Here is a 27,320-nt window from a genome sequence, read left to right on the forward strand (position 1 = left end):
GATGATTTATATTCACATTAGCAAAAAGCACCAACTCCCCACTGACATTCTTCCTATCAACCACAATCTTGTGATTCTAATGCCTTGACTTTTATTCTCTTTATATTTTGCTTTATCTTCCCTGCAAGCTACAGAAATAAAGCTTTTAACATTTCAGAAGGTCAGGTGGAGTACATGGGTTCCATCTGCTTCAGAAAGCCAACATAATCATAGGGCCACCGCTGCTTTCCTATATTTTTCTTTTCAAAGCATCAAAATCTTAGTTTCTTCTGGTGATTTTCACTATATTGTCCAGATATTAAAACTGCTAAATGTGAATTTTAAGCTTCATTAAATATATTATATCTTGGTCACACTGGGCATTCTGTTGAGTATATTTTTGCATAGTCACATGTCAAAGTAACTGTAGAACTTCTAGTCCACAAGTTCAGATTTGAGGAAAAAAAGCCAAAAACAATAAGAGAAAAAAAACCCAAAAAACTACTGGATCCAATCTTGTCATTGTAATCAATGAACAAAGGCAAGTTATAGTCAATTATGTTCATGGAAAGTGGCCTTTTATTTTCTTAGAAAATGAATCAATTTGACGGCAATGTTTCCAGGTAAGCACAGTCTTTTCTAGATGCAACTCCTTCCTATTATCACCCATGGATTGCTTGCTACTTTTAGTTGGAAGAACCAAAGCTATGTACTTATGTGGGTAAACTGACATGCTTCCATCTAGGATTGTGGTATAGAATACATTTTAAATCAATCCTAATGGGAACATGGATGATTGGGAGAAGATGCCTCCCTCCACATCCTAATTTTTTATTATGTTTATACTCAGAAACAAAATAGAAGAGTAGAATCTGCCACATATGGAAATAATCATCTCTTCATAAGCAAACAAGGTCTGAGAGCTCCCAGTGATTCCTGATCTTAAAGGTCTCATGCACTATGTGTCTTCCACATTTGAATTATCATTTAAATTATTAATATTATACATAAAATGTGATCAATAACCCAGGTTCATAGTACATTTGTCTTTTATTCCCTCCTCAATTCAACATACACAAGACATATTTATGTTTATGAGCTAAGAAACATTAAGGTCTAAAAAGTAGGGCAAAGGCCTAAAATGTGTAGAGTGGAACCATACATGAACACATAAGTATTCTGCTAGCCAGAACCATGTTGATTTATCTATCTATAAAGCAAATAATCAGAAAGATACTGAGAACTATGTTCACCAAAATATCATCACAAAGTATTTGACAGACTTTAAAAATGGCTCAATACAGAGGAAGTAATGAAAAGGTGAACCAATATAATACTACATGTTATTTTTTAAAACATAATTCTAGCCGTAACATTAAGTTATGTGTTACTCATAGTATGAATAAATTGATAAATTTAGTACCTTTCACTAAAATTTTTTAAAAAAAGAAAGATTTTACCACTATTCTTTATGTAGTTAGGTGGTTTAATCATTTAGAAACTACAGTATTTTCCAGCATATAAGACAACTTTTTAACCCATGAAAAACTTCTTAAAAGTTGGGGGTCGGGGCTGGAAAGATAGCATGGAGATAGGGCACTTGCCTTGCATGCAGAAGGACAGTAGTTCTAATCCTGGCATCCCATATGGTCCCCCAAATTGCTCCTGCCAAGGAACAATTTCTGAGAGTAGAATCGGGAGTAACCCCTGAGCACTTCCAGGTGTGATTCCCCCCCCCCCCAAAAAAAAAAACACCAAAGCAAACAAACAAAAAGTTGAGGGTTGATCTTATATACCAGTAGACTGCATGCTGAAACTTATTCCAGCTTCAGGGATGAGTGATTTGTCACCCTCTTACCACGGCATCCCATCCAGCTGACAACTGTTATCACCCAGTCCTCTCTTTGTCCTTAATCATCTTTCAGGGCACACAGAGGAGCTGAGTTACCGAGCACTACATCCCATCCAGACACCTGGTATGTAGCTTTCAGGTGCTCAGTACTCTGTTCAGCTTTGATGGGACACAGAGGAGGCGCTCTGTCTCCCTCTAGCTGTCCTATTAGTCATTGCACCCCAGGCAGCTGCTCTTGGAGGAGCCCTCTCTCCCTGCTCTTAATGTAGATCACAATTAAAAAATCATAGTCACTCACTACAAATGACAAATGTAAAATGATTATTGGCACTTCAAAGTCTAGCTTTATTAAATTTATACTGTTAACTTTTGAGGGGTCTACTCTTTTTTCTCTTATGGTTTTTTTTTTTTTAAGTTCCATTTGGTGTGTGTTAAAGGAGAGATAGTCTTATACAGCAAGTATAGCCCAAACCTTATATTTTAACAGAAAAAGTAGGGGGTTTTCTTATGCACCCAGTTGTCTTATACACCAGAAAATATGGTAAGTACAAAAACACTGAAAAATTCTGAAGATACTAAAGCTAAAGAAAAAATACTGAAAATACTAAAAAAAAAACAAAAAACAAAAAAAAAAAAACAGGGTGTTTCTCCATACTTGCAAAGAACTCTCACCAACAACAGCAATTCATATATATTCAAGTTTTAACAGATACTAATAGGCAAGTCATATGTAAGGAGAGAGAAAAGGCATATTAGGGAAAACATCAACTCACCCATTATGTCAAGTGCAATAATTGAAAAGAGATTATCCAATGAGAATATATAAAATGGGAGATAGTAAAGGAAATAGAGCAGTAGAAACCTATGCTTTATGGATAGACAGGAAAAACTGACAAGTGAGATAACACAATTACAGAACCAGCAAGAACATCTGAGTATCACCAAAAACAGTATAAAGACCTTCACAGAAATAGAAAAACTTAACTATAATCAAGAAATTTCCCAGAAAGGATAATTAGAGAAAAATTAGAAGCAAAACCTTTGGCACCGGGCTCACAGAAATGATCTGAGAAGAGTTTCTGAATATGAATAAATATGCCTCTTTATAGAAGAGGCAAAATATGAATGAACAGCAAAATATTAAAATTTTAATTATTTAAAAATTAAAATATTAAAATCTCTGAATCTCAGCAACATCTACTATTTAATACAAATTAAATAAAAAACCTATACATTCTAAAAAAAGATAGAAAACAGAATAAATGATGAATGATGCCTTCTAATTTTAATATTAATTGCAATATTCCTAAAGCACCATGCATATTTCACATTGAGTTTCAGTTTTTATCTGGAGCTTGTGGTGGCAGCATTATACTTTTGGCAGCTTGACAGTGATATTTGAAAGGGTCCCAAGACCTCAGTCGACATCAGCTAGACAGATGGTCAAGGTACAAAGATATTCGGCATCTTATATTTTTAAGATGTCTTTTAAGCCAAATGCTGTCATTAGAATGCTAAACTTATTCAGCACTAGTCTACTGGGGTATTCAAGGTGTTTTAAAGCTCTCTTTATCCTTCAGGTCATGGAATGAAGGTTGAGAAAATAGATCTGATCAACTTAAAACAGATGTACAGGAAAAAGTCAAAAGTTCAGCTTCTACTAGGCTTACAGCAAACTACTTCTATAGAATAATCTTTGAAAATCCTGTTTTGTCAAATAAGAAATACACTAGATAAGGTAGATGGGTTGGAGTGACATTGGTAAGACTACTATACATCAAATGGGTTGGAGTGACATTAATAAGACTACTATACATCAAACTGCTTGTTCTCACAAATGTCCTATTTCATGGAGAAACAGTGATGCCAATGCCCTGCACAATATCTTCATAGTGAACAAAATAATTATTTTACAAGAAAAATCATAGGAGGTAAGCATAAGGGTGTTAACATACACATGAATTTGTGTAGAACAGAATGCATAATAAAGTGAATCCTGAATAATAGACCTGGCTGTTTTCCTCAATGTAAATGGTAAGATTCAGGTCTAATTTCTGATTTTTCATATGGTCCCCCGAGACTGCCAGGAGCAATTTCTTAGCAGAGAGCCAAGAGTAATAATCCCTGAGTGTTGCCAGGTGTGACAACCCCCCCCCCCCAAAATGGGTCAAGGGATCTCAGGTATAATGGTTGTATTAAGAAAGGAGAGAACTAAACATTCAAACCATGGAGTCAATAACACTGAAATCGTGACACACAAACTTTAACAACCAAACTTAAAAAGGTGCCTGTTATTATGGTAACCTGTGGCAGGATGGGAGGTGTGGGGATAATGGGATGAATTCTAGAAACATTAGTGGCTGAATTGGTATTGAAACTCTGTATGTGTAAAATATAACTTTGAATAACTTTGTAAATCACAATGTTTTAAGTATAAAAGTGATTACAAAAATAATAGAGCTGAGAGAAAGTTTAAACGGCTAGGGCACATACCTGATCTAGCTCCAATTCTCAGTACACCATCTTCCTGAAACACCATTGGGTGTATCACAGTGCCTCCCTCCCCCCAGGTTTAGGCAGGGTTTCCCTCATAATCTCTAGTACCACAGGATCTGAGTAAACTCAAATTTTATGGGTCCTCTGAACCATTTGCCCAGGTGGCTGAGAATAGCTGGTGGGGTATCCAAGCCACCATAGAACAACTTGGGAGATATCCCCTGTCCCCAGTAATAAAATTCTAGTACTGATATGTAAAAATAGTATTATTTTATACTGTAGGAAATTTAGGAGATCCTGGCATGAAAATCACTTACCTAGTTCTTCATTTTCAATTACTTCAAAAGTGGCCCAGATATCACCTTTCAAAGGAACAATATTTTTTATTGCTAATATATCATTAGTCAATTCTTCTGCTTCCATCACAGGTGAGATCTATAATAGGAGCAAATTTTCTTCATAAGTAACATTAAATATAGAATTAGTGTTATACAAGGTAACAATACTCCCTTGACTTGAATGACAAACTAAGTTTTGTCTTACTATGTTAAACAAGTTCTCCAACACATAGAGAAAAATATATGTTTTCCATTAGAAGGAAATAACATATCATGAATGTTAAAAGTAAATGCAGATATAATCTAAGTACGTTTTTCATATTTAGTAAGCTACTATATAACTCAGGAAGAAATAACATACCAAGTCACAGCTAAAAAGAACTTTACCAAAGAGAAAACCCATGATCGAATAAAAGTTTTCATTCATCACTTCTAGAATCAAGAGTTTCAAGAGACTTAGTTATATATAATTATAGTTATAGTTTCAAGTTACTTAGTTAGAGTTAGTTATTTTATAGTTTCAAGTTACTTAGTTATAGCTGAAAGTCATACTCAGTTAACTATTGCCATGCCAAAGAGCCCCAGTGTTTCAGTGGCCCACAGTGTACAGTGCCATGCCAAGTGACAGTTGGTGGGATGCCCAAGGACCCTGGAGCCAGGATTTACAGGCAAAGGAAACTTCCAGGTGTAGAAGGTACCCAAAGCTTAGGCCACTATATAAGAATACTAGTTTCTCACGGGGTTCTGATTTTTACTGCTTCTTCTTAAGTTTCATTTTATTAATCTGATATGGTCAAAATGCAAGTTTGGCTTCTTCCATAAAAATTTAGCCATAATATTAAACAAAAACAAGGCATTTTAAGCATTGTAAGTTATATAATGTATTTTGTTATAACCACTATAACATAACTTATATGTTAAATATAACATTTTATGACATGTTTTATGTTTTAACTGCAATGTAACTCCAATATGGTACATCCAATAAAATGGCAAGGCAGCTACGGTATAAACACAGAGTCTAAAACCATAGTATTTTAGTTTGGTTTTCTAGGTCATGTAACCAGCACCTTAGAGCCATAATATATAATCATTGAAAGTGTGCAAGATGACAATTACTATATGTTTACAATGACTAAAGTTTATAAATACCTATTGTTAAGACTTATTTTTATCTTATATTCTTAAATAAGATTGAAAGTAAAACAGATGTTCTAATTCTACAAAGCAGAATCTCTATTCCTCATAGAAAGAAAAATATCTTAATTGCAGGAATCTAAAATATTACTGTACTTAGACTAAGTACATTAGCAAAATATCATTTTAGTTCTGATAACCAGAGAATATTTCCAGTTAAATGGAGCCTACCTAATAACCAACTTACACGATCAAGTTCTAGTCTACAATACAAGGTCCAGAGAATAATAACAATGATATAAGTAGCAATATTTAAGACATAAGTGCTGAGCAATTTGCAAAGTGTTTCACATGTATTACCTTACTATCATTAGCAAAAGTAATTTATAAATGCTGTTATTTTTCTTCATTTTTTGAAAGGGTAAAAGATTGAGACTTGGAGAAAATCAACTTAACATAATGTTAAGAAGCTACAAAAAACAGACCAACTCTCAGTTCAGGTTATTTTCCAGAACCTACAGAAAATGCTGATCATAGCTAAGATATCCCTTCCAAATAGCTAAGCATAGAAATTCTCGAAAGCTACTGCTATGAAAAGTCAACCTTTATCATCACCTATGGTTAGAATCGAACATATAAATTGTAAGTAGCAGTGGAAAATTAATGCTAACAGTTTAGTTTCCAATATTACTCTTTATCTACTTTTTGGACTCACCCGAATGATAATACTACGGTCAGGTTCCTTCCTTTCTACATATACTTCAATCAACAAATCTCCAGCCTGGGAAACCTGGAAAAGGGCAATGTCAATACACTGAATACAGTGATGTGAGTACATCAGGAGACACTTAAGCCAGAGTTGGAATCATGTATCTAAATAATTTATAATAATGAAATGAATGCAATCTCCCTGATAAGAGCTATGAGGATGAAACTTCCAGTTTACAGACAAGGGCAGTCTTTATACACAGGATAAAATCTGTGACAATAATCACAACGTAAGTTGTTATTTTCTTACTCGGTAATTTATAGTGTTCACAAATGCCCTCATCTTTTTATTAAAGACACAAATCTGGCTACAATGGAAAATGCAGAAGTTGTAATTCACTTATATGACAAGAGAAACACAATCAGAAGTGATTGAACCAGAGGTAATTTTGCTCCAAGTGGTAGTGTTTGTATAATACTAACAATTAACAAGAAAAATACATCTCTTTACATTTTGAGAAACGTCATGTTAAAATACTGACACCTGAAAATACATTGGATCAGATCTGTATTGAGTCATATCTGTATTAATGAAACTTTATTTTCATACAGTTAGCAATAGAAAACCCTTAAAATGAAGTGAGAGAATAATGTAGATGATGAAAATAAGCTTTTATTCTAATTATCTTTAGACAAGCATTAAGTGATAAATTATTTGTTCTGCAATTAAAACTCAAAAGATAACCTAGAAAATATGACAGAAAATTAAAAGCAAAAGTTATTTGAATGTAAAGCTAATTTAGAAAGAACCAAATGAATCTATGAAAAAATATTTTGAACAATTTTATTTAATGGTAATTTCCAAAATTATATATCCACTCACAAACAATACTATTCACTATTCAAAATGGTCATAATGAGGAAGTTGTATTTTCCTCAGAATAAAATCTGATGAGTATATTTTTAAGGGAAACATTGAAAATGTACTTTGAAGAAGTGTTCTTAATTATCCTGGTACTATAGACTTGGAAAAGCTTATTTTTAAATTTTTTTCTTTTGCTTTGGATATGTCACAAAAAAAAACTAGGAAAAAATACAGTTGACTTTTACTTTTCACTGTTTGCATAACAACTCTCCAGGATATACACATTTTAAAAATTAAAAAAGCAAACACAAAGAACTCAGAGTGAAGCCAAAATAAGAATAGCTGAGGAATTCAAACAGGGATAAGGCATAGAGACTGTCAGAAAAATTCTCCAGGAGAGTTTTGAATGGATTAGAGAATAACTTGAACAAATAAACAAGATAATTCTAAACTCTTCTATTATTCTTTCCAATAAATCTACTTTCCAGGCAACTATTACTTTTGCTTTCTTTCATATAATTAAACAAATTATCATTATTACAAAATTAATATAAAATACATACTACACAAATATACTACTACTTGAAAAGTAAAATATCATTTTAAATCACCAAAAATGCTTTCTGGGGCTTATACTGCCTATTAATTTTTGACTATAAATCTCTCCAAAAGCAAGAATGCAAGAGAACTAAAAATAAATCAGATTTTTCAGTGTTTCTATTAACACCTCTAAAGGATGAACCAATTACTATAAATAAATATGCAAATAATTCCTTAAGTAATTAAGATAATTAGCTTCTGTACTTAAGTACTTATGCACTAAATGAATTTATCATATCTGATATGAAATTATATTTCTGCTAATGTTTCTAATTGACAGTGGAGATTTTCAGGGAAGATAGGTGTTGGCAAAGAAAATCATTTGGGTCTATCTTTAAAAAAGATATTTGTACATTTCCATTTATATTGTATGCTGAATATATTATAATTCCTAGCTATAAAAAGAAGATTATAAGTCACTTTAAGAAAAATGCAGTGGGGCCAGAGTGATAGTACAGCAGATAAGGCATTTGCCTTGCATGAGCCAACCTGGGTTCCATCCCTGGTATCCCATATGGTCCTCAAAACACTGGCAGGAGTATTTCCTGAGTGCTAAGCCAGAAATAACAGAAACAAGTAAATGTAAGCAGGAAAAGTGTATTAAACCAGACACATGAATCCAGCATAACACTGATCAAGGAAAGCAAGAGAAGATCTGGAAAACTGTCAACTTTAGACACACATGAGCACATGTTGCAAAAGGACACTTAGAAATAGCCTACCAACTGAAATTATCTGGAAGCATGTGAGCAGGAGCATATAAGCAATAACTGCTATTTCTACAATCCTCACAAAATTTCATTAAGGAGCCTGAATTTCTATTTATTCAAGTGAGGTTTCTTTTGTTTGTTTTTTAAATGCTTCATTTGAAATCCACTAGAATTTCTGAAGTGTCTTTGAAAGTTAATTGTATAAGTGTTAACATTTATATGTGTTTATTTTACAAATTTATTTTGGTAAGATCAATACTGAAATTCCTAAAAATTTGTAGTAGCATAGTTTTGGTATTTTATAGATATTATCAGTCTGCATAATTACACTACTACTGCATTTATGTTTATTTTCCCCTCTGGTTACCTTATTTTGCTTCAAATATGCCTTCAAAATAAATAGAGTAAATATCTTTATTTACAATGTATATTATTATTTTTATTTTATTCTTTAGAGATCTAACTATTTCTACTCACTTGAGTGTCTTTCCACTTGGTAATAAAGCTATTTTCTATGTCCATTTGTTTGACTTGGTCTTCTTTAACCTGTTCAAAATATAATTTAGGACATTCCAATCAAATATATAAGGCAAAGTTACTCATTCTTATGTTTCTCTGGAATTTAAAAATAAAAGACAATGGCAAAATTAATAAGCACGGCCCATACAATTGAGAGAGGGCAAATGAAGCTAGCATAACTGGTGCCTCTAAAGGTCCAGAAAATTTTATGCTGATTAAATTTCAGAATGTAGGTTCCATGAGGAAAGCAATATTGTTAAGGCCATTTTACTGTGATGGATTGATGAAGAGGTTTGTTGCATACATTGAGAGATTAAGATTCATTTCTTAAATTAAAATGTTCACTAGGTGCTGAGAAAATTTCCACCACCTAAAATTTTCCACTTCACAAAACTCTGAAGCTCATCATTTATCAACCTAAAAGTACAAAAATAGAAAATAAAGAGAGCAAGCAAAGCCACATATTTTTATCTTAATAATTTCATTTCTGAGCATCAGAATTCTTGCAAAGAAGTTGCTATTGAACAAAAACAGTAGACACATACAGAAAGAAAACAATAATCAAAGAATAAGGAGATTCTAGCAATCAGAGTTCATTCCTATAAAAATTAAATTTTGAATGTGATGTTTAATTATCCTATCCAGTTTCATCCCCTTTTCTAAGAAAACTGTAACAATTATCTTAAGTCTCTAGGAACTCTGCACAAAGACTAATATACCATGTTGACCCATCTGATTTAATCTATTTTACATATATAGCCCTGGTAAAATTAAGCTGTCAATTCATGGAACAGAGATGCCGGATTTTGTTCAGTGATAGAGCTGAACACTTCATCCATATCCCCTGTAAATTCTAGTAATTGTTTATCACTGCTTAATTTCCTCAAGTTTAAGCAAAGATCATCCATATTCTAACAATTCCCTACATAAGAAAGCCAATTTAAAAAGTTTAATAACTAGAAAAGATTACAGAAAAATGTTTTTGAAAAATTAAAAGGACAACTGGGAGAAAATGCTAAAATTCATTCATAACTTCCTACTTCAAACTAAACATATTAATGTGTACACTGAGGAGAAAATAATATAGATATATAGACACACAATAGAAATATTCTATCCAGTAGAGACCAGATGGTAAAAATGCTGTAAAAGTTACTTAATAGGGATGGGTGAGGTGGCGCTAGAGATAAGGTGTCTGCCTTGCAAGCGCTAGCCAAGGAAGGACCGCGGTTCAATCCCCTGGCGTCCCATATAGTCCCCCCAAGCCAGGGGCAATTTCTGAGCGCTTAGCCAGGAGTAACCCCTGAGCATCAAATGGGTGTGGCCAGAAAAACTAAAAAAAAAAAAGTTACTTAATATTAAAAGAATGGTTGTAAGTTTAAGAAGTAGTTGTCTCTAACAGATTTAAGATCATACAGTTCTCTTTTGTCTTCCTGAAATTTTTATGAAGACCTAAAATTTCTAAAGTATGCATTTTATTTGAAAATAATATGAGAATAACTTGTGCAAGGAAAAGATATGAAATACTTACCTCAAATATTTCAACATAATTATTAATCAAGTCCTCAATTACATTCACTTCTTCACTAGTTTGTCCTTTAGTTTGAAACAAACATGATGAAAATGCTAAGGCCAAATTGTGGGCATTCATGTGGTTGATTTCTGAGCATTTCTGAACCCTATAAAAAAAAGCATAGCTCATTAATACTCTTCATGAATTTTACACAAAATTCTGAGCAAACTTGTTTATCTTCTTACAAACACACACATTGATATAAAAAGTAGTGACGATTTAAAGACATATGACAGGTGCAGTTACCAAATAGTTCAGAGTCTAGTTAGGAATGAGATTTAAAAAAAGAAAACCTACTGTTTCAGGCTATAGTAGTACAAGTTAAAAAATTACTTCATTGTAGTTAATGGAACCTATTAAATCCAAACATTTCAGCAATGGAACCAAAAACAAATCAGTTAGGAAGACTGGCTTGTAATCTGGTACAAAATGATTTTTGGACATAAACATAAAAGAAAGAAAAGAATGCAGTGTAAACAGAAAATGGCAGGATAAAAAGGACAGAGGATATCTAGCCTCCATTCACCTAACGTAGGTTCTATCCCCAGCATCCAAGTGGTCCCAGAACACTGAGCAGGAGTCAGCACTGAGCATAGCTATGTGTGCTCCACCCCCCAGTGATAAAAAATTAATCAAACAAAAAGAAGATAGCAGAGAGTTACAAATTCAAGGCAAAGAGCTGTGTTTTCCAGAAATTACAGATATGGAAAAATTTGGCAACGTGTGCTTGCATAGATGCTCAACATCAGTACTAGTTTTAAAAAGCAATTAATTTAAAATCATACTTTTTAGATATGACTCTTAACAACTTTAGGATGAGCAGAGGATTATAATGTAACCCGAACAGTGGAGTACAAGCTTGTACAAAGAACAATTAAAGTATTCACGTATGAAATTCATACCATTTTTACCAAGGACTATAGACAATATCCCATTGAAATAAAATTTATATTGACCAAAAAGGCACTAGGTGAGAACTTATCATTGACTGCATATATAGAAGCTGCTTAATTGCCTAATTACACTCGCAAACTTTAAACATATATACTGAACAAGAGAGATCATCTCCATCAAATAAATAAATCAAGAGTAAGATCAATAAACCTGCCAATAAAGAGCAGAGTACTCTACTAGGTATACAAGAGAAAGTGAGTAAACATGACAGCAATATATATGATAATGTTAGAAACTCATAATAAAATGCCAAATTGAATAGCAGAGATGAAGTAAGTGCAATCATCACATATGATTTATAAGATGCAAAAGGAAGGCAAGCTAAAAGAATGTAGTAATTGTGGACACCCTTCTATAACCACTTCTATATTTTTATTACACTACACTGTAAACATCTGAAAAATTTATCTGTGTTTCTTCCTGCTACTAAAACCTACCATCTTGAAAACTGTTGATTTAATCACACTGTACTATGCAATAAATAGCTGATGAGTGGAAAAAGTAAATGTTAATCATGGAGGAAGTGATCTTCGACTATGGTAGGAACAAAATTAAATGTTAAATCAACCTGATCATCTCCAAATTTACTTCTCAAACTCTGGTGACACTATCCAGGGAGACTCCCACCTTTTCTAAGATGTCCTAAGTTTACAACCCTGAGGTTCCTCATTGTTACTTTCTATAGTTGTTTATTAGAATTTCCTTGTCTTCATTTTTGATTTATTTCTTTGATGGAGATGCTCTCTCTTGTTCAGTACATGTATTTAAAGTTTGCAAGTGTAATTAAGCAATTAAAAAGCTGCCATATATGCAGCAGCAATAAGTTCTCACCTAGTGCTTTTTGTCAATATAAATTTCATTTCAACAAGATTTTGACTATACTCTTAAAAAGTGATTTGAATTTCATATGTGAATACTTTAATATACTAACACTCTCCTTTCTCATGTTAGAACTTTCAAGTCTTCAGATTTAGCTTGCAGTCTTCTTTCACTTAGCTTTTCTCATGAGTTAAGCAAATTGCATCCTAATAAATTTCTTTTTCTCTATTTGAAGTTTCTTCCAGTCAAGACCAGTTCAGGGGTTAAGAAACATGTCTGTCCTGGTTTACTTTGCATCACTTACAGGCTTAATTAAAGTCCAAACAAATATTTTGCCACCATCTCAGAGACTTATAACCTCCTGCTAGTCAATGACAAATCATCTCATCTCCTAGCATACCTAGTTTCCTTTGATGATTTTTCTTATTAAGCTTTCTTTCACACCCAGTTTGTACATACTTTTAAATATGAAAGATCCTCTAGACCACAATACACCTCACTCAAGTACTCCTCTTTAAATCTCACTCCACAATTCTCTATACTTAAGGCTGAAGCAATGATACAGGGGTTAGAAGCAACTCTTGCTAGATGTTAGATGACCAACAATGGTCTTTGGAGCAGGCCCCCAGACATTACACTGTGTGTTCCCAAAGGGTCCTTAGCACCATATCAGTGGTCTGGGGGAAATTGCTGACAGTACAGAGTCTGAGAAACTTTAGATCCCTGGGCCCTTCCACTGAATAGTTTGTTGGTTGACCAAGCATTATGAAGAGGGCTCCCTATTGAGGCCTCCTGAGTACTGCTTAGGAGGCATACTTAATTTTTTTTACAACCAAATAAATAAAATAAAACTAAGTCAAATAAAATAAAACATGGGATATTGAATCGTGGGCATAGATATGAATCTATAAAAACATTGACAACAGTTATGTGGTACCCTAAGAAAATAAGTTTTACAGTAATGGAGTTTATGTGTATGAGAAGTAGCAATTGATTTTGTAACACAAGATAGCAAGATTTGTTAAGTCAAAATACAGAAAAGTTTATTCAATAAATATGAACTTTTAGATATTAGCTTAAATATTTTATTCAAAAAAGTATTACATAAGTGAATTGAGCTATAGCCATATATTCTATTATTAATATCCATACTTCCTAAAACATCTTTAATAATTTATTTTATTTTATTTTATATTTTGGGGACACACCTGGCTGTGCTCAAGGGTTACTCCTGGATCTGCGCTCAGATTAGTCTTGGCTTAGGGAACATATGGGATGCCAGGGACCAAACCTGTGCCTGTCCTGGGTCAGCCACATGCAAGAAAAACTCCCTACCACTGTGCTACCACTCCAGCCCTTCTAATAATCTTATTGATAGAAACATCAGCAAACCTTTTTGGGTTAACTTAAAAGGTCATTTTCAAACATTTTCATCCATCAGTTTTCATATCTCAAGTATAGTTATAGCCCTCCAGGCCTCCTAAATAAAGGAAGTTATATGCACTAACACAAAAATGGTTTATTTTTAAAATCTGCTCAATCAAAATTAGAAGCTAAAATATTAAAGTCAGATTAGAAAAAATATAAAAGAATGATGAATTTTTAGAGGGTTTACCATGAGAAAATTTACCGCCAAAAGAAATATGCCATCTTTGTAGAATTCTGGAGCCCTTTTATCTTTACTTCAACACCCTTAAAAAAGAGTTTAAAAATTCTTACTTATGGTATTGGAGGATACAGCTTGAAATTCTAAGACATTCAAAATCCTCATTAGTGATTATTTATCTAAAATGCATAGTTTTGCTATGTACTATGTTAAAATACTATATCCACTACACATATATGCATCACAATTATACAGATGCTAAAATTAGAGTTGAATAGGGATTTCATTTTGAAATACTTCTTAAGGTACAGTAAAGGATTAAAAGTCACAGAAAAAGTTATTTACAATAAATTTTATTTAAGAAGTAAGACTTATTGAGTAGCATATATGAAAAGCCTAGAAATATTTAGTAGTCTACTGACCGATAAAGATGTTCAATTATAGCTGCTAATGTTGCTCGGTTGACGCTTGGAAGAGTCCTTATAAATGCTCCATACTTTTTAACTCTTTCTTTGTCATCTTGGGTATCTGGAGATTTAAAAACAATCTTTATGTACCTAAACCAGCATGTTATATGATAAAGTTTCCTTTTAACATTTTAAAATATATCACAATTATAACTTCCTAGTGATACATGTACATTTCAATAGAAAGACATGAAAAATAAAGGTAAAGAACTTTCAAAACCCAGGTTTGCAGAAAGCTCCATTCTACATTATGGACTACAAAACCTAAGCTAATAGAAATATATTCTTTTAATAAAAAGTTGAAATACAAATCAAAAAGATCAACACAGGCATTTTAACTATACTGGTACTATTTGTACTTGACATATGTATTTGGAAAGTGGCATTTTAAATCGTCTTTATTTTTGCGAAATCATAAAAAAATATTTCCCAAAGAACCATCCCAGAGGTATAATATAAATGTACTTTGTAATATCTATATAAATGACTTTTACCAGTTGGATATTTTCAATTTTTTGAAAAAGTTAAGGGGACAGTGGATAAAGCCATATGCAAACCCTAATACATATAAAAGAGAGAAGGATGAAGCATCTGGCTTTGTAGCAGATAGAACTGGGTACAAATGAAGAGTGGGACAAGAAGGAATTGTACCCTTTAACCAAGAAGTCAAATAATTGGAAAAATTGGACAGGAATCCTAATACTAGCAATCCTGCCATAGAATAGTCCAAGAGGGGCACAGGTGAAAATTATGTAAATGAGTGGTCACACATAGGCAATGAGGCCAACCGGTAGGACAAGAGGGACACAGAAAGGATCAGTCAGAAGAGGAGTCCAGTAGGAAGAGTACTGAGAAATACTATTTTATCCTCTATAAGTCATTCAGGTGATTTGGTCTAGGTCTACCTACTAGGTCATGAATTAAACTTAAAAAATAAAAACTTCAAGTAAATAACTCTATTTCTTTTTTGTTTTGTTTTGTTTTTTGTTTTTTGGGACAAACCTGGGCGATGCTCAGGGTTACTCCTTGCTTTGCAATCAGAAATAACTCCTAGCAGGCTCTGGGGACCATATGGGACGCCAGAGTTCAAACCTGTTTTGTTCTAGGTTGTCCACATGCAAGGCAAATGCTCTACTGATGTGCTATCACTCCAGTCCCTTCATTTTTTTAAATATAGGAGACTGAATTTATATATTTCCTGTTAATTTTCTGTTAATTAATTTTTAATTAATTATAAATTAATTTTTTTGTTAATTCAGACATTAGAAACATTTTTATCGCACTCTGTTTAGATCTAGCTTATCTATTCAAAGAAAACTCATAGCAGATTGATTCTTCACAGGCACACAATCATTATTCTTTGTTTATCTGGAAATCACATCTGGCAGTACTCAGGCTTTCATCTAGCTCTTTACTCCTGATAGGACTGTTGGGACCAAATGTGGTACCAAGGATTGAACTCAGTTCAGTTGTACAGGACACACAGTTCAGCACACAGGATTCTCTACTGTCTCTGGACCCAAAATACAATCACAATTATTGTTGTTGTTGTTGTTTTGACTGTAATATCGTAATTTATGATGCTGAATTCAGCATGGACATTTTTTTGAACCTGTGTGACCATGAGTCATGATTTTGACATCACAATTTTCTTAATCTGGTCAAAAATTTAGACAACAAAGTTCTTGCTTCTTAGGTCATAATTCCATGTTTTCAAGTCAGAAATGTGAATTCTAGGCCATGACTTTGACATCATAATTTATGATGCTGAATTCAGAATGGACCTTTTTTTGAACCAGTGTGACCATGAGTTATGATTCTGACATCACAATTGTCTTAATGTAGTCAAAAAGTTAGACATCAAATTTCTTGCTTCTTAAGTCATATTTCCAGGTTCTGAAGTCAGTAATGTCAATTCTAGGTCATGACTGTGACATCTAATTCATCATGTTGATTTCAGTAGGAAATTATTTTCTGAACCTGTGTTACCATGAGACATAATTCTGACATCACAATTGTCTTAATGTGGTCAAAAATTTACACAACAAATTTCTTGCTTCTTAGGTCATAATTCCATGTTCTGAAGTCAGAAATGTCAATTCAAGGCCATGACTGTGATATCATAATTCATGATGCTGAATCAGAATGGACATTTTTTTGAACCTGTGTGACCATGAATCATGATTCTGACATCACAATTGTCTTAATGTGGTCAAAAATGTAGACAACAAATTTCTTGCTTCTTAGGTCATAATACCATGTTCTGTTGTTTTGTTTTTGAGCCACCCCCACCAGTGCTCAGGTGTTCCTCCTTACTCTGTGCTCAATGATCATTTCTGGCAGTGTTGGGAAATTAACTATATGGGATGCCAGGTATTGAACCCGGTTTGGTCATATGCAAGGCAAACATACTACCCAATCCACTGCGCTATCACTTCAAACCCAACTCAATCACTTTTTAAGGGTACCAGCATCCTGGGTAATGTTCAAACCTTTATGACATACTTCTAGGTATCCACATATTACAACTCACAACTAATGTGGCATCTGTATTGACTTTTGAAAATGCAACATCTTCAAAAATAAACATGGTCATATTTGCTAAACATGGCTAGTAGATTTAAAAATACAGTAAAAATTGTTCTTCAAGTACAAGAACTGTTTATCATTGCTCATATAGCACAACTATTTACCTTTGTATCATCAAATTCTAATAAGATATGGTAACTACATCATTCAATCAAATATAATCAACACCACTATAACAAGGAATTACCTTTGTATAGCCCCTCTTTTTTTTTATAAATCTTGTAAGAAAAAATAAAATGGATACTCTCAAGGAAAAGACTTAAGCTGTTTGAAAGTAAAATTTAAGATATATTTCAGGTCATATAGAAAGCACAATGAAGTATCCAACTAGCCACAGATATCAGACAAGTTAATGGTATGAAACTGTGCTCTAACGGTATTTGGAGAGGAAAAGATCATTTTTCATATGAATGAGTATTGTAATACTATACTGTGGCTTTCTTTACCTCAGGTACACAGGACCCATGAGAGTTCTATGAGAACTCCTACGAGGTCACTCAGAGAGTTCTGGTTAATCCTTGTCAACAGTCAATATGGGCATTGGGGGTCATAAAAAATGCACTACAGAGGTGTCTCTCTATTTACCTCTTTACACATGTCATCTGTGTCCATCTCCTACCTACTTACTAAAATAATGACAGTCTATCTATCCCTGGAGTCAACAACTTCAGGAAAAACAAATTTGTTACTGATTTTGGGGGTCTAATTTAGAAATAAATAAAGTGAAATGCTACTCATGCAAGGATGGTGCATGCAATTGCTATAACTTGGATGGAACTGGAGGTTATCATGTTGAGTAAAGTCAGAAGAAAGCCAAATGTAGATGAAATCACTTATCTGTGGTATTTAGAATAGCAGGACAAATGAAATATGGACATCAACAGTGGGGAACCTATATTAGCCTGAAACCTAAACTATAGAACTGAGGATAGAGAAGAAATAAAACTTGAAGTGGGGTAGTAAGATGTGATGATGGAGGTGTTAGGTGTAGGTAAACTGATACTGATGACAGGATAAGTATTAGAAAATTGTATAACTGAAACCCAAATATAAATAATTTTGTAATCCTGGTGCCTAACTAAATAAAACCTATATATGTATATATGCCTATACCTATATATAGGCATAGCAAAATTGTGATATAAATATAATATATGATATAATATATATTAATATTAATATATAATGATATAATCTGATCATATAATATATGATATATTTATATCAAAATTGTGATATAAATAAAACCTATTATCTATATATGCCTATACCTATATATAGGCATAGATATATGTAAAGCCCAAAATACTTATAATAAAAAACAAAATAATATAAAATATACTACTCATCTTCAAAAATCATACTTTTCTTCAATATCACTTCATTTTAATGCTAACAAGAAAAAATAACCCCAATAGTTCTTGCAATTTCTGTTCCTTGAAACTCACTCACTATAGCCACCAGTGATTCACAGCAGCATCAACATACATATAATCCTACTGATGGCAGTACTTAAGACTTGCTGTAATGTATTACTTCGCATATACACTTTATACCTAAAAACATTGTAAAATCGGTGTTTCTTAGGATTAGAGTTGAACTTAGTTTATAAATACCATAAAACAAAAAAGACTTTTAAATTGAGTTGTTAAAACACTTTCTTTTATTAATAATTTCTGATGTTACCAACATGGTCTTTAGAAAAATTTAATTGGGGGAGTATCTCAGCACACTTGCCATGGGCAAGAACACTGGATCTGATGTACTTTCTCTTCAGCCCAACTCAGGTCATTTAATTACTGTATTTTCCGGCGTATAAGACGACTCTTGAAACAAAAAAAAAGTCAACCGAAAATCGGGGGTCATCTTATAACGCCGAGTACATCCCGAAAAATGTTTCAATATGCCGCTAAACGAAAATTGTCTGAATATTGCCACAAAACAAATTTTCCAACTCAATCCTGCACCAATCACTGCAAGGCTGCTCGGACCGCCTCTCTAACTCAGCCAATCCAAGCAGACTTTTTATGCATGCAAATTAGACAACATTCTAGACCCGAATCTACACTGTCAAAAGCCAGATTGCCCAGAGTCAGAGAGGAAGTCTATGACAGTATAACCTTTGAACCTTTGCTGGTTGTGATTGGCTCACTGTGGTACATACAGTTGCAGCACAGGAACTTTCTGTCTGATACAGCGTATATAGGCCTAAACCTATGTTTTAACTGCAAAATTAAGGGGTCGTCTTTTATGCCCAGTTGTCTTAAACGCTGGAAAATATGGTAATATAATATTTTCAAACAGTAAATAGTTGTAATACTATTGCATATTATTTTCTTCAAATACTCACATCTTATGTTGTAGATTGAATAATTTAAGTAAGAATATCAGAAGTATTGTGTGTAGTCAAATTCATTTTTGGGTTTTGTAAGCCACCCCCAATGGTGCTCAGAGCTTACTCCTGGTTCTATGCTAACAGAATACTGCTGGAGGGGCTCAGGAAATTTATGAAATGCTTAGGAATAAATTCAGATCAGGATCCTGCAAGGAAAATGGTATACCTGCTATTCTATTTCTGACCTCCTCAAAAATCATCTTTTTTGTTTGTTTGTTTTTTTAAGGGCCACACCTGTCTGACGCTCAGGGGTTACTCCTGGCTATGCGCTCAAAAATCGCCCCTGGCTTGGGGGACCATATGGGACACCGGGGGATCGAACCGCAGTCTGTCCTACACTAGCGCTTGCAAGGCAGACACCTTACCTCTAGCGCCACCTTCATGGCCCCAAAAATCATCGCTATAAAAAAAAACCTTTAGAAAGATTTAATGTAAGAAAATAATTTTGAAAATCTAAATAAAATAAAGATTTTAAAAACGTTGTTTTGAACAGATATATGAAATGACTATGGTTTACTAATGAATATTTTGCATTTGTGAATTACAAGAATTAGACAAAAATCTAAAGAACTCATAAAAATAAAATAGTTCTATAAAATAATTCTATAAAATAGTGAATGAAGATATATATATATATATATATATATATATATATATATATATATATATCTCCAATATATGATGATGTGAATATAAAGGAATACCATAGAGCAGGAAGGAATGATAAAATCTATGCAATTCTCTACAGCATAGGTGGAATTGAAAGATGTTAAATGAAGGATGAGATAAGTCATATGTAGTATTTAGAAAAATGAACGAGGTAACACAATAACTCAAAGGGGAGATGCCTAAATCATCCCTGGACCCAGAGTACAGAGAGAAAGAAAAAAAAGTAAGAGTAGAGGGGAGAAGAAAAACCAAATGACAAGTAACAAGAACCAGGATTCAAAGGAATTCATGTACATCCATAGTTTTAAGAATGGTAAATATCCAAATATCCAAATATCTAACTACCCAAACCATAGTCAACTTACTCAACCATGAGGCTCAAACATTAACAACTTAAAAAGGTGCCTGTCAAGATGGCAGACTGGGCTGGGGGGTATAATGGAAGGGAACCTGAGAACATTGGTGGAGGGAAGTTGATACTGTTGATGGGATCACTACTGGAACATTATACATCTGTACACAACTATGAATAACTTTGGAAATCACAGAGCTTTAATAAAAATATTTTAAAAAATAAATAAAAATAAAATATTGGTTTTATTGTAGTACAGCAAAGCTCTGTTTATTTTTTAATTAGGATCTAGACAAAATGAAGAGTTAAAAATAAGTATGATGATATACTTTAGGTAGGATAAATAAGAGAAAACAAAACAACTATACAGTGATACCTTATAAAACCATTATCTTTGAAACCTTTCATTACAATTCAATGAGAAATTAATAATACAGATATGACTATAATACTTCCCAAATTAAAAAGTATTATGAAGCCTGAAAATTAAGTGTATAAAACATACCAGCAATAACTATAAATTTATACTGTATTAGATTTAAATGCTGCTCATAACCATTATGTACATTGCTCTTCCCAATTCAGAGTATCAACACGATTTTTAAAAATCTACATATCAAATTAGAAAACAACACATATTATCTTCCTTATCTTGCATGCATTATTACCTAAAGCAGAGATCCAATAAGGATACAGCTCCTTTGTAAGAACTGCATCATCAATGTCAGAGAGGAAACTTTTCAGTACACCTGTCACATCTTCAAGCTGATGTTTTCCAGCCCTTAGTTTAAAGCTTCTTGCATCTTTTTTGAAACTTTCCACAAGTTCACTTATGTGCATGGGATCACCATTCTTTTGATAGATATATTTGCACCCTAAACCTTTGTTAAAAAAGGAAAAGTTGCATGAAAATCAAAATTTGAAATCAAGACATTTTGTATCTTAAAAATGGAGCAAATTCTGAGCAAAAGAAAATCCTTATAGGATATGACTGAATTAAAATAAAACCATCTTTATATCCAAACATATAAATTTACTATAAATTCTATATAAATATATATCTCCACGTTCTCTCATATAGACACTCGTGTCACCATACATGAAAATATCACCTAAGTGGGAATAAATTTCCAGCCCTATTCTCTATTTCACCTCCTAATGTATTTTTTATCTTGTTTCACTACTCAACAATATTGCCTTTATGCTGATACTTTTCAATTCAGAACCTTTCATTCCCAACATGTTCAAAATAAATACCAAATTTCCTATCACATCACATAGGTATTTCAATAAGACACTGCTCTCACATTGGTCCAAATTTTCCTATCTCATATATTATTATTTTGTGTTCTCAAGGCTTTACCACCTTGTCATAACTCACTGTCCCAATTCTTGGTCAGTTCCACATTTTAACTGACAATGACAACAGCATATATGATATATATATACATATATCATTTTATTATATTTATTATTCTATATAACTGTATAACATATATAAAATTATATGTTTCAGATATATATCTGAAAGTCTTGTCGCTATTATCAAAAACCTAATATGTTGTTTTCACTACCTAGAGAACTAAGTTGGAGGCTTTTATTTTGTTATGTAAGAGACTTTATGTGGATTTCTCTTCCCCTCTTACCTCTTACCTTTTTCCTCTTCTCATGCTGAACTCCTTACAGGGATCTGCTATTCTAAGTTCTTTAAACAGACAAATCCCTCATGACTGCATCTGGGCACACATGATTTCCTCTTCACTAGTTCTAAATTTCTCTGCACTATTATACTTTACCTATAGTCTCAATGACAGCCTCTACTCTGTGTAAAACTTACCCATCCCTGAATCTCTCTACCAAACCATTTGTACAACTGAAATGCCCATTTATCTTTGATCCATAAACTTATATATTATTAAACACATCATGTCTTTTTTTGGGGGGATGAGGGTTTGAGTCAGACCCAGCAATGTTCAGGGTTAATCCTGGCTCTGTGCTCATATATTAATTATAATATTGAACTGTGAATGAGCAAAATTCTGCTTACCAAAAATTAATTTTTATAAAATCTACTACAATGCATTTAAAAAGTAAAACTTAAAAAAATATAATGCATTAAAGTCAAGTTCAATTTCTGGCTCAAGAATATAAAAAAATAAATGGCCTTTATACTTTAAGGGAGAAATGCTTTACAAGGTATAAATGTCTGTTTCATACTGACAATGCAATTTGTGTTCATTAAACCACGTTCAAGTGTGAACCAGTGGTGGTGAATGACAATGCCAATACCATACTGTTTTATACTATAGTTTTATAGCATAATTTAAAATCAAAGAGCATACTGACTTTCTCAGTCTTTCTTTTGACTACCTTTAATGGGTAGAGAGTGTGATTTCATAAAAATTTTAGTGGTATGCATTCTATTTCCTTGGAAAATTTTCATAGGAATTTTAAGGTAATTGTAAAATATCTTAATAAGCTTTCAAAGTTCAAAATATTTTCAATAAAATAAAATATTGATATATAGAATAAAATATTAAAATATAAAAAGGCTTCATCAACTAGCTGTATCCTATACTTAATGGTTATTTTCTAAATTTGCATCTTCTCTTCTATGTATGCCAGAAATATTGGATTTTCTCCCATGATATACTCAATTAAAAAAAGTAAACCAAACATTATGAGTCTTTCATTGGCTTTATAACTTTAATCTGTAAGTTAATGCAACTTGTTCTAAAGTTACAGAGTAGTTATAACGTATGCAATTTAGCAGAAGCCAATCTAATGGTTACTGATTCTTAAATTCAAATAAATATTGTAAAAAATTTTTTCAGATATCCTTCTAATAACATTAAACTGGATATACCAGAACTAGTCATTTTAATGATTTGTCACTTTAAGAAGAACTCCGTGCCATTAAAAAATTAACAAGCTATGAGAATTCCCAGTGAGGTGATGATCTTGCTAAAATATAAATGTGAGCAACTTATTTATATTTACTAAATGTAAGTACATTAATGATTAATAAATGCAAATTAAAATAGTTTTCTTAACCCATTTAACACAAACATTGTCTAGAACTGATAAGAAAATTTTTTTTACCAGAGAAATGAACTTCCTATGTCCACTATGTGACTACAGAGTTACAGTAAATATATTTTCAAATATAATTAGACTAGAATATGGATTAATAGTGTGATTGTCTTATAAATGAAGTACAGCATTTAAAAGGTTATTTTTTGCAGATGACACATTATACAAATAACTTTCAAAAAATATTTTCATTATAGCTTATTATTTCTGGCCTATTTTTACAAATTAGTTTATTTTCAGCTGTCAAATGAAACTTTAACCTGTGACTCTCACTACAGTATTTAAAAAAAACCAATGTCAGTGGTAAGTAAATGTTAGGTACTCAAGTAGTGTGCCAGTGACATAATGCTTTCCTATAGTTTTCTCACCCTCTTTTCAGATTAAAAATACTGAAAGACACTTAGTAAACAAGTTCATACTTGTTCCCAAAATACTAGTTCAATCATTTAACTTTCCACACTTTCAATTCGATCAATAGCATTTATCAATATATTTTAAGGTACACAGTGAATTTAAAATTAGAGTTAAGAAATATATTCCCTTACAGCATTAAGAAATATTTAACAGGGAAATAATTTGAAGAATGCATTGTTATTTGAAAATAATTACTGTTAAGGATTATTTAAAATTCTACCATACGACATAAGACATAAGATCAGCATTACTGCTTTTTTTTAAACCTACATGCAAACTAAGCATGCCTCTAACACTACACTGAGAATGTGTTATGAATACATGACTTATATTTCATATGTAAATCAACAAGTCAATTTTACCTACTACCCAAGAAATAACCACATCTATAAATATGTCAAGGTAGATTTTTGCATCCCTCCATACCTTATTCTAGTTCTGAAACTTTTGTACATTTAATCTATTTTAATGTATTTTTAAATAAATTTTCCATTACAGTCTTCAAAACTTTATCCAGGATAAAGAATATATACATTATGTGATTTAAATGCATTTTACTGGGAGAAGAAATAGCATTTACTTGAAAAATAACTAGGTTTTTCACTGATAAGGCTGGTCAATGTATGGTACCATTTACCTACAATGATAGTATGAATTCTGGGGGTTGAAAAAAAATCTCTGTAATACTTACCATACTGTGTAACAAATGCTATACAGCTGTTCACGATAATGGGAACGTCATTTTTGCTGAGCTGCTGATCTTGTAATGCATTACCATCTGTACCTGCTGCTTTTTCAATTGCAGTATGCCAGACTGTGAAATCCAACTTGGTATGCCCATGGATGTATAATGTTCTGCAAAGTTTAAAAGGCATTTCACATTATACTTCTGCTTAAAATAAACTTATTTCTAAATAGATTGTCCTTAGAGCTGATGTAAAAGTGATCTTGTCTCCTTCATGAGATGAGTCTTACTTTGCCGACCAAGTATCACCAGTATCAAAAAACAATGAAAATAGTGCTTACATCCATAATCAATAAAATATGAATGACTAATTTTTGTAGTGGTTATTAATGTACTTTTAGACATCTTCATATTACTGTATTACAACCATACCAAACTTTTTTTCTCCTATCTCAAACTGCTTTGTCTACATGATTGATCACTTCCTCCACCAGAACTTTAGGGTTATTGAGTTGCTGATTGTTACCTTATCCTATCCTACCATCATTGCCACATGGTATTCAGATTCAAAATTCTGATTTTTTTCCTTTGTTTGTTTGTTTTTGGGGGCCACACTCTGTGATGCTCAGAGGTACTCCTGGCTACGTGTTCAGAAATCGCTTCTGGCTAAGGGGACAATATGGGACAAAGGATCGAACCCAGGTCTGTCCTTGGTCAGCCTTGTACAAGGCAAATGCCTTACCACTGTGATATCATTCCGGTCCCATTTTTTATCTTCTGATAATTACTCTGCCTCCTTTTTCATTCCAATTCAGCCTTATTTCAGGCTTCACTATGACTGTTGAAGTTACTAAATGACACAAGCCCTAACATGTGTCCCTACCAAATTCTTCACCTTTCCAGTGCTGTCCTCAAACATCATGATGATTTTTCAGAAATATAAAGTCACCACATTTACTGATCATTGTCCTTCTATGATCTTTGCTGCAGTATGTAACAAGATTTAAAGACATTCATGGCTTGGTCCCTATTTTTCTTTCCAGTTTTGTCATTCCCCTACTGTCAAAACAGAAACATCTAGGCATGTTTACGTTTTCTGTCCATTGTCATAAAAATGTACTACTTTTTAGATAGCATTTCATTCTGTACTCCAGAAGTGTTGGACTGCGACATTTCATTTGGTATATCCCTCCTATGTTTAGAGTGTAACTGGTGTTCCTTCCTAATTTAGAATAGATACTTCCCAAACTTTGCATCCAGAAACAAGAAAATAATTTCCACATCTCAAGTGAATGACATTTGGTAAAGGTACAATAGCTGTAGATTACCATCAATAATTTTAAGTTTGATTTACAATATACTATGGTTTTATTGATGCATATCTGGCACATTTATATTAAAGTAAAATCATTTGTTTGATTTTAGTCCCTGAAAGGGCTATATTAAAATAATTTCACAGAAAAACCAATGTTTTGGGGCCATAACTTGCAATGCTCAGGGATTACTCCTGGATCTGCACTCAGGAATCACCATATAGGATTCCAGGGATAGAACCTGAATGAGTTGCATGTAAAGCAAGTGGGTTACCCATTATACTTCTAGCTTGCTTTTATTTGTGAGGTTTCTTTTCTTTCTTTTTCTAGTGGGGGACACTAGGTGGAGAAAGATGTTACGTTTTTACATTTCTGGAATTTTACTCGCTCTAATTAAAATTCTTTTCTTTATTTTTGTTTCTCTTTGAAGTTCACCACATCTCATCACACTCAATTCCAGCATCTTCTGAACTTTCTGTAACTAATACTTTCTTGGTGACATTTGTGCCTGTAATCTTCATTGTTTTCTGACATCTTTACCTATTATTTTTATCTCCCACACTATCAGAGAAGTCTTGACCTTCAGGTTTTCTTATTTTCTTTTTTGATGAATTCTGACACTTGCTCTAATACTCCTGCATTAGCCTTTTCATATATCTTACTCCCTGCCTTTAGCGCAAAAGTCTCTGTGGCCAGGTATATCAGTTCAAGTATAACTACATAATATAGATCATTTCCCTGAAAAAACTTTGTCCCAATATTATACAGACTTCAATTCACATTTTTGTAAATTAGTGACTTTTAGCAAAGAATCATACAACATTCTTCATTAAGAATAGAGAGACACTCCACATCATGACTTCAATGTAGGACATGCAGATTCCAGAATCTTTAATACAGAAACATGATACCAACAACAGAGACTGTGTGATAAGTGTGTTGGCACTACAGCCAATGTCTTGGATCGGACGATAACTTGCCTGAGGCCTAGAGCTGGTATTATGCCAGGAAACTTCAGGGGTAGGATCTCTTTGTATTTAGGCCAAGGTTATTCCTTCCATGCCTTTCATATTTTGGTGGGCCTATACAAACAACAATTGCCACTCTAACACCGTTTTTACTGTGCTCCTTTGACTCTAATCCTTAAAACGCACCCACTTAAAATTTGAGGTTAACTTAAGTTAATA

The 27,320-nt window shown here is 32.9% G+C and overlaps 1 protein-coding gene across 1 annotated transcript in view; it reads right to left on the reverse strand.

Moving 5' to 3' along the window:
• The window catches only part of ARAP2 (ArfGAP with RhoGAP domain, ankyrin repeat and PH domain 2), a 179,195-nt gene that overhangs the window by 46,440 nt on the left and 105,435 nt on the right, over window positions 1-27,320 (reverse strand). Inside the window, exons 19-25 of the mRNA XM_049790095.1 lie at window positions 24,827-24,990; window positions 21,297-21,509; window positions 14,579-14,684; window positions 10,736-10,883; window positions 9,163-9,231; window positions 6,518-6,592; window positions 4,645-4,762 (exon numbers count right to left, since the gene is read on the reverse strand). Coding sequence (XP_049646052.1) covers window positions 4,645-4,762; window positions 6,518-6,592; window positions 9,163-9,231; window positions 10,736-10,883; window positions 14,579-14,684; window positions 21,297-21,509; window positions 24,827-24,990 — 893 coding nt within the window. The remainder of the gene's footprint in view (window positions 1-4,644; window positions 4,763-6,517; window positions 6,593-9,162; window positions 9,232-10,735; window positions 10,884-14,578; window positions 14,685-21,296; window positions 21,510-24,826; window positions 24,991-27,320) is intronic.

Source organism: Suncus etruscus, chromosome 16 (assembly GCF_024139225.1).
Source record: "Suncus etruscus isolate mSunEtr1 chromosome 16, mSunEtr1.pri.cur, whole genome shotgun sequence".
NCBI classification, from domain to species: domain Eukaryota; kingdom Metazoa; phylum Chordata; class Mammalia; order Eulipotyphla; family Soricidae; genus Suncus; species Suncus etruscus.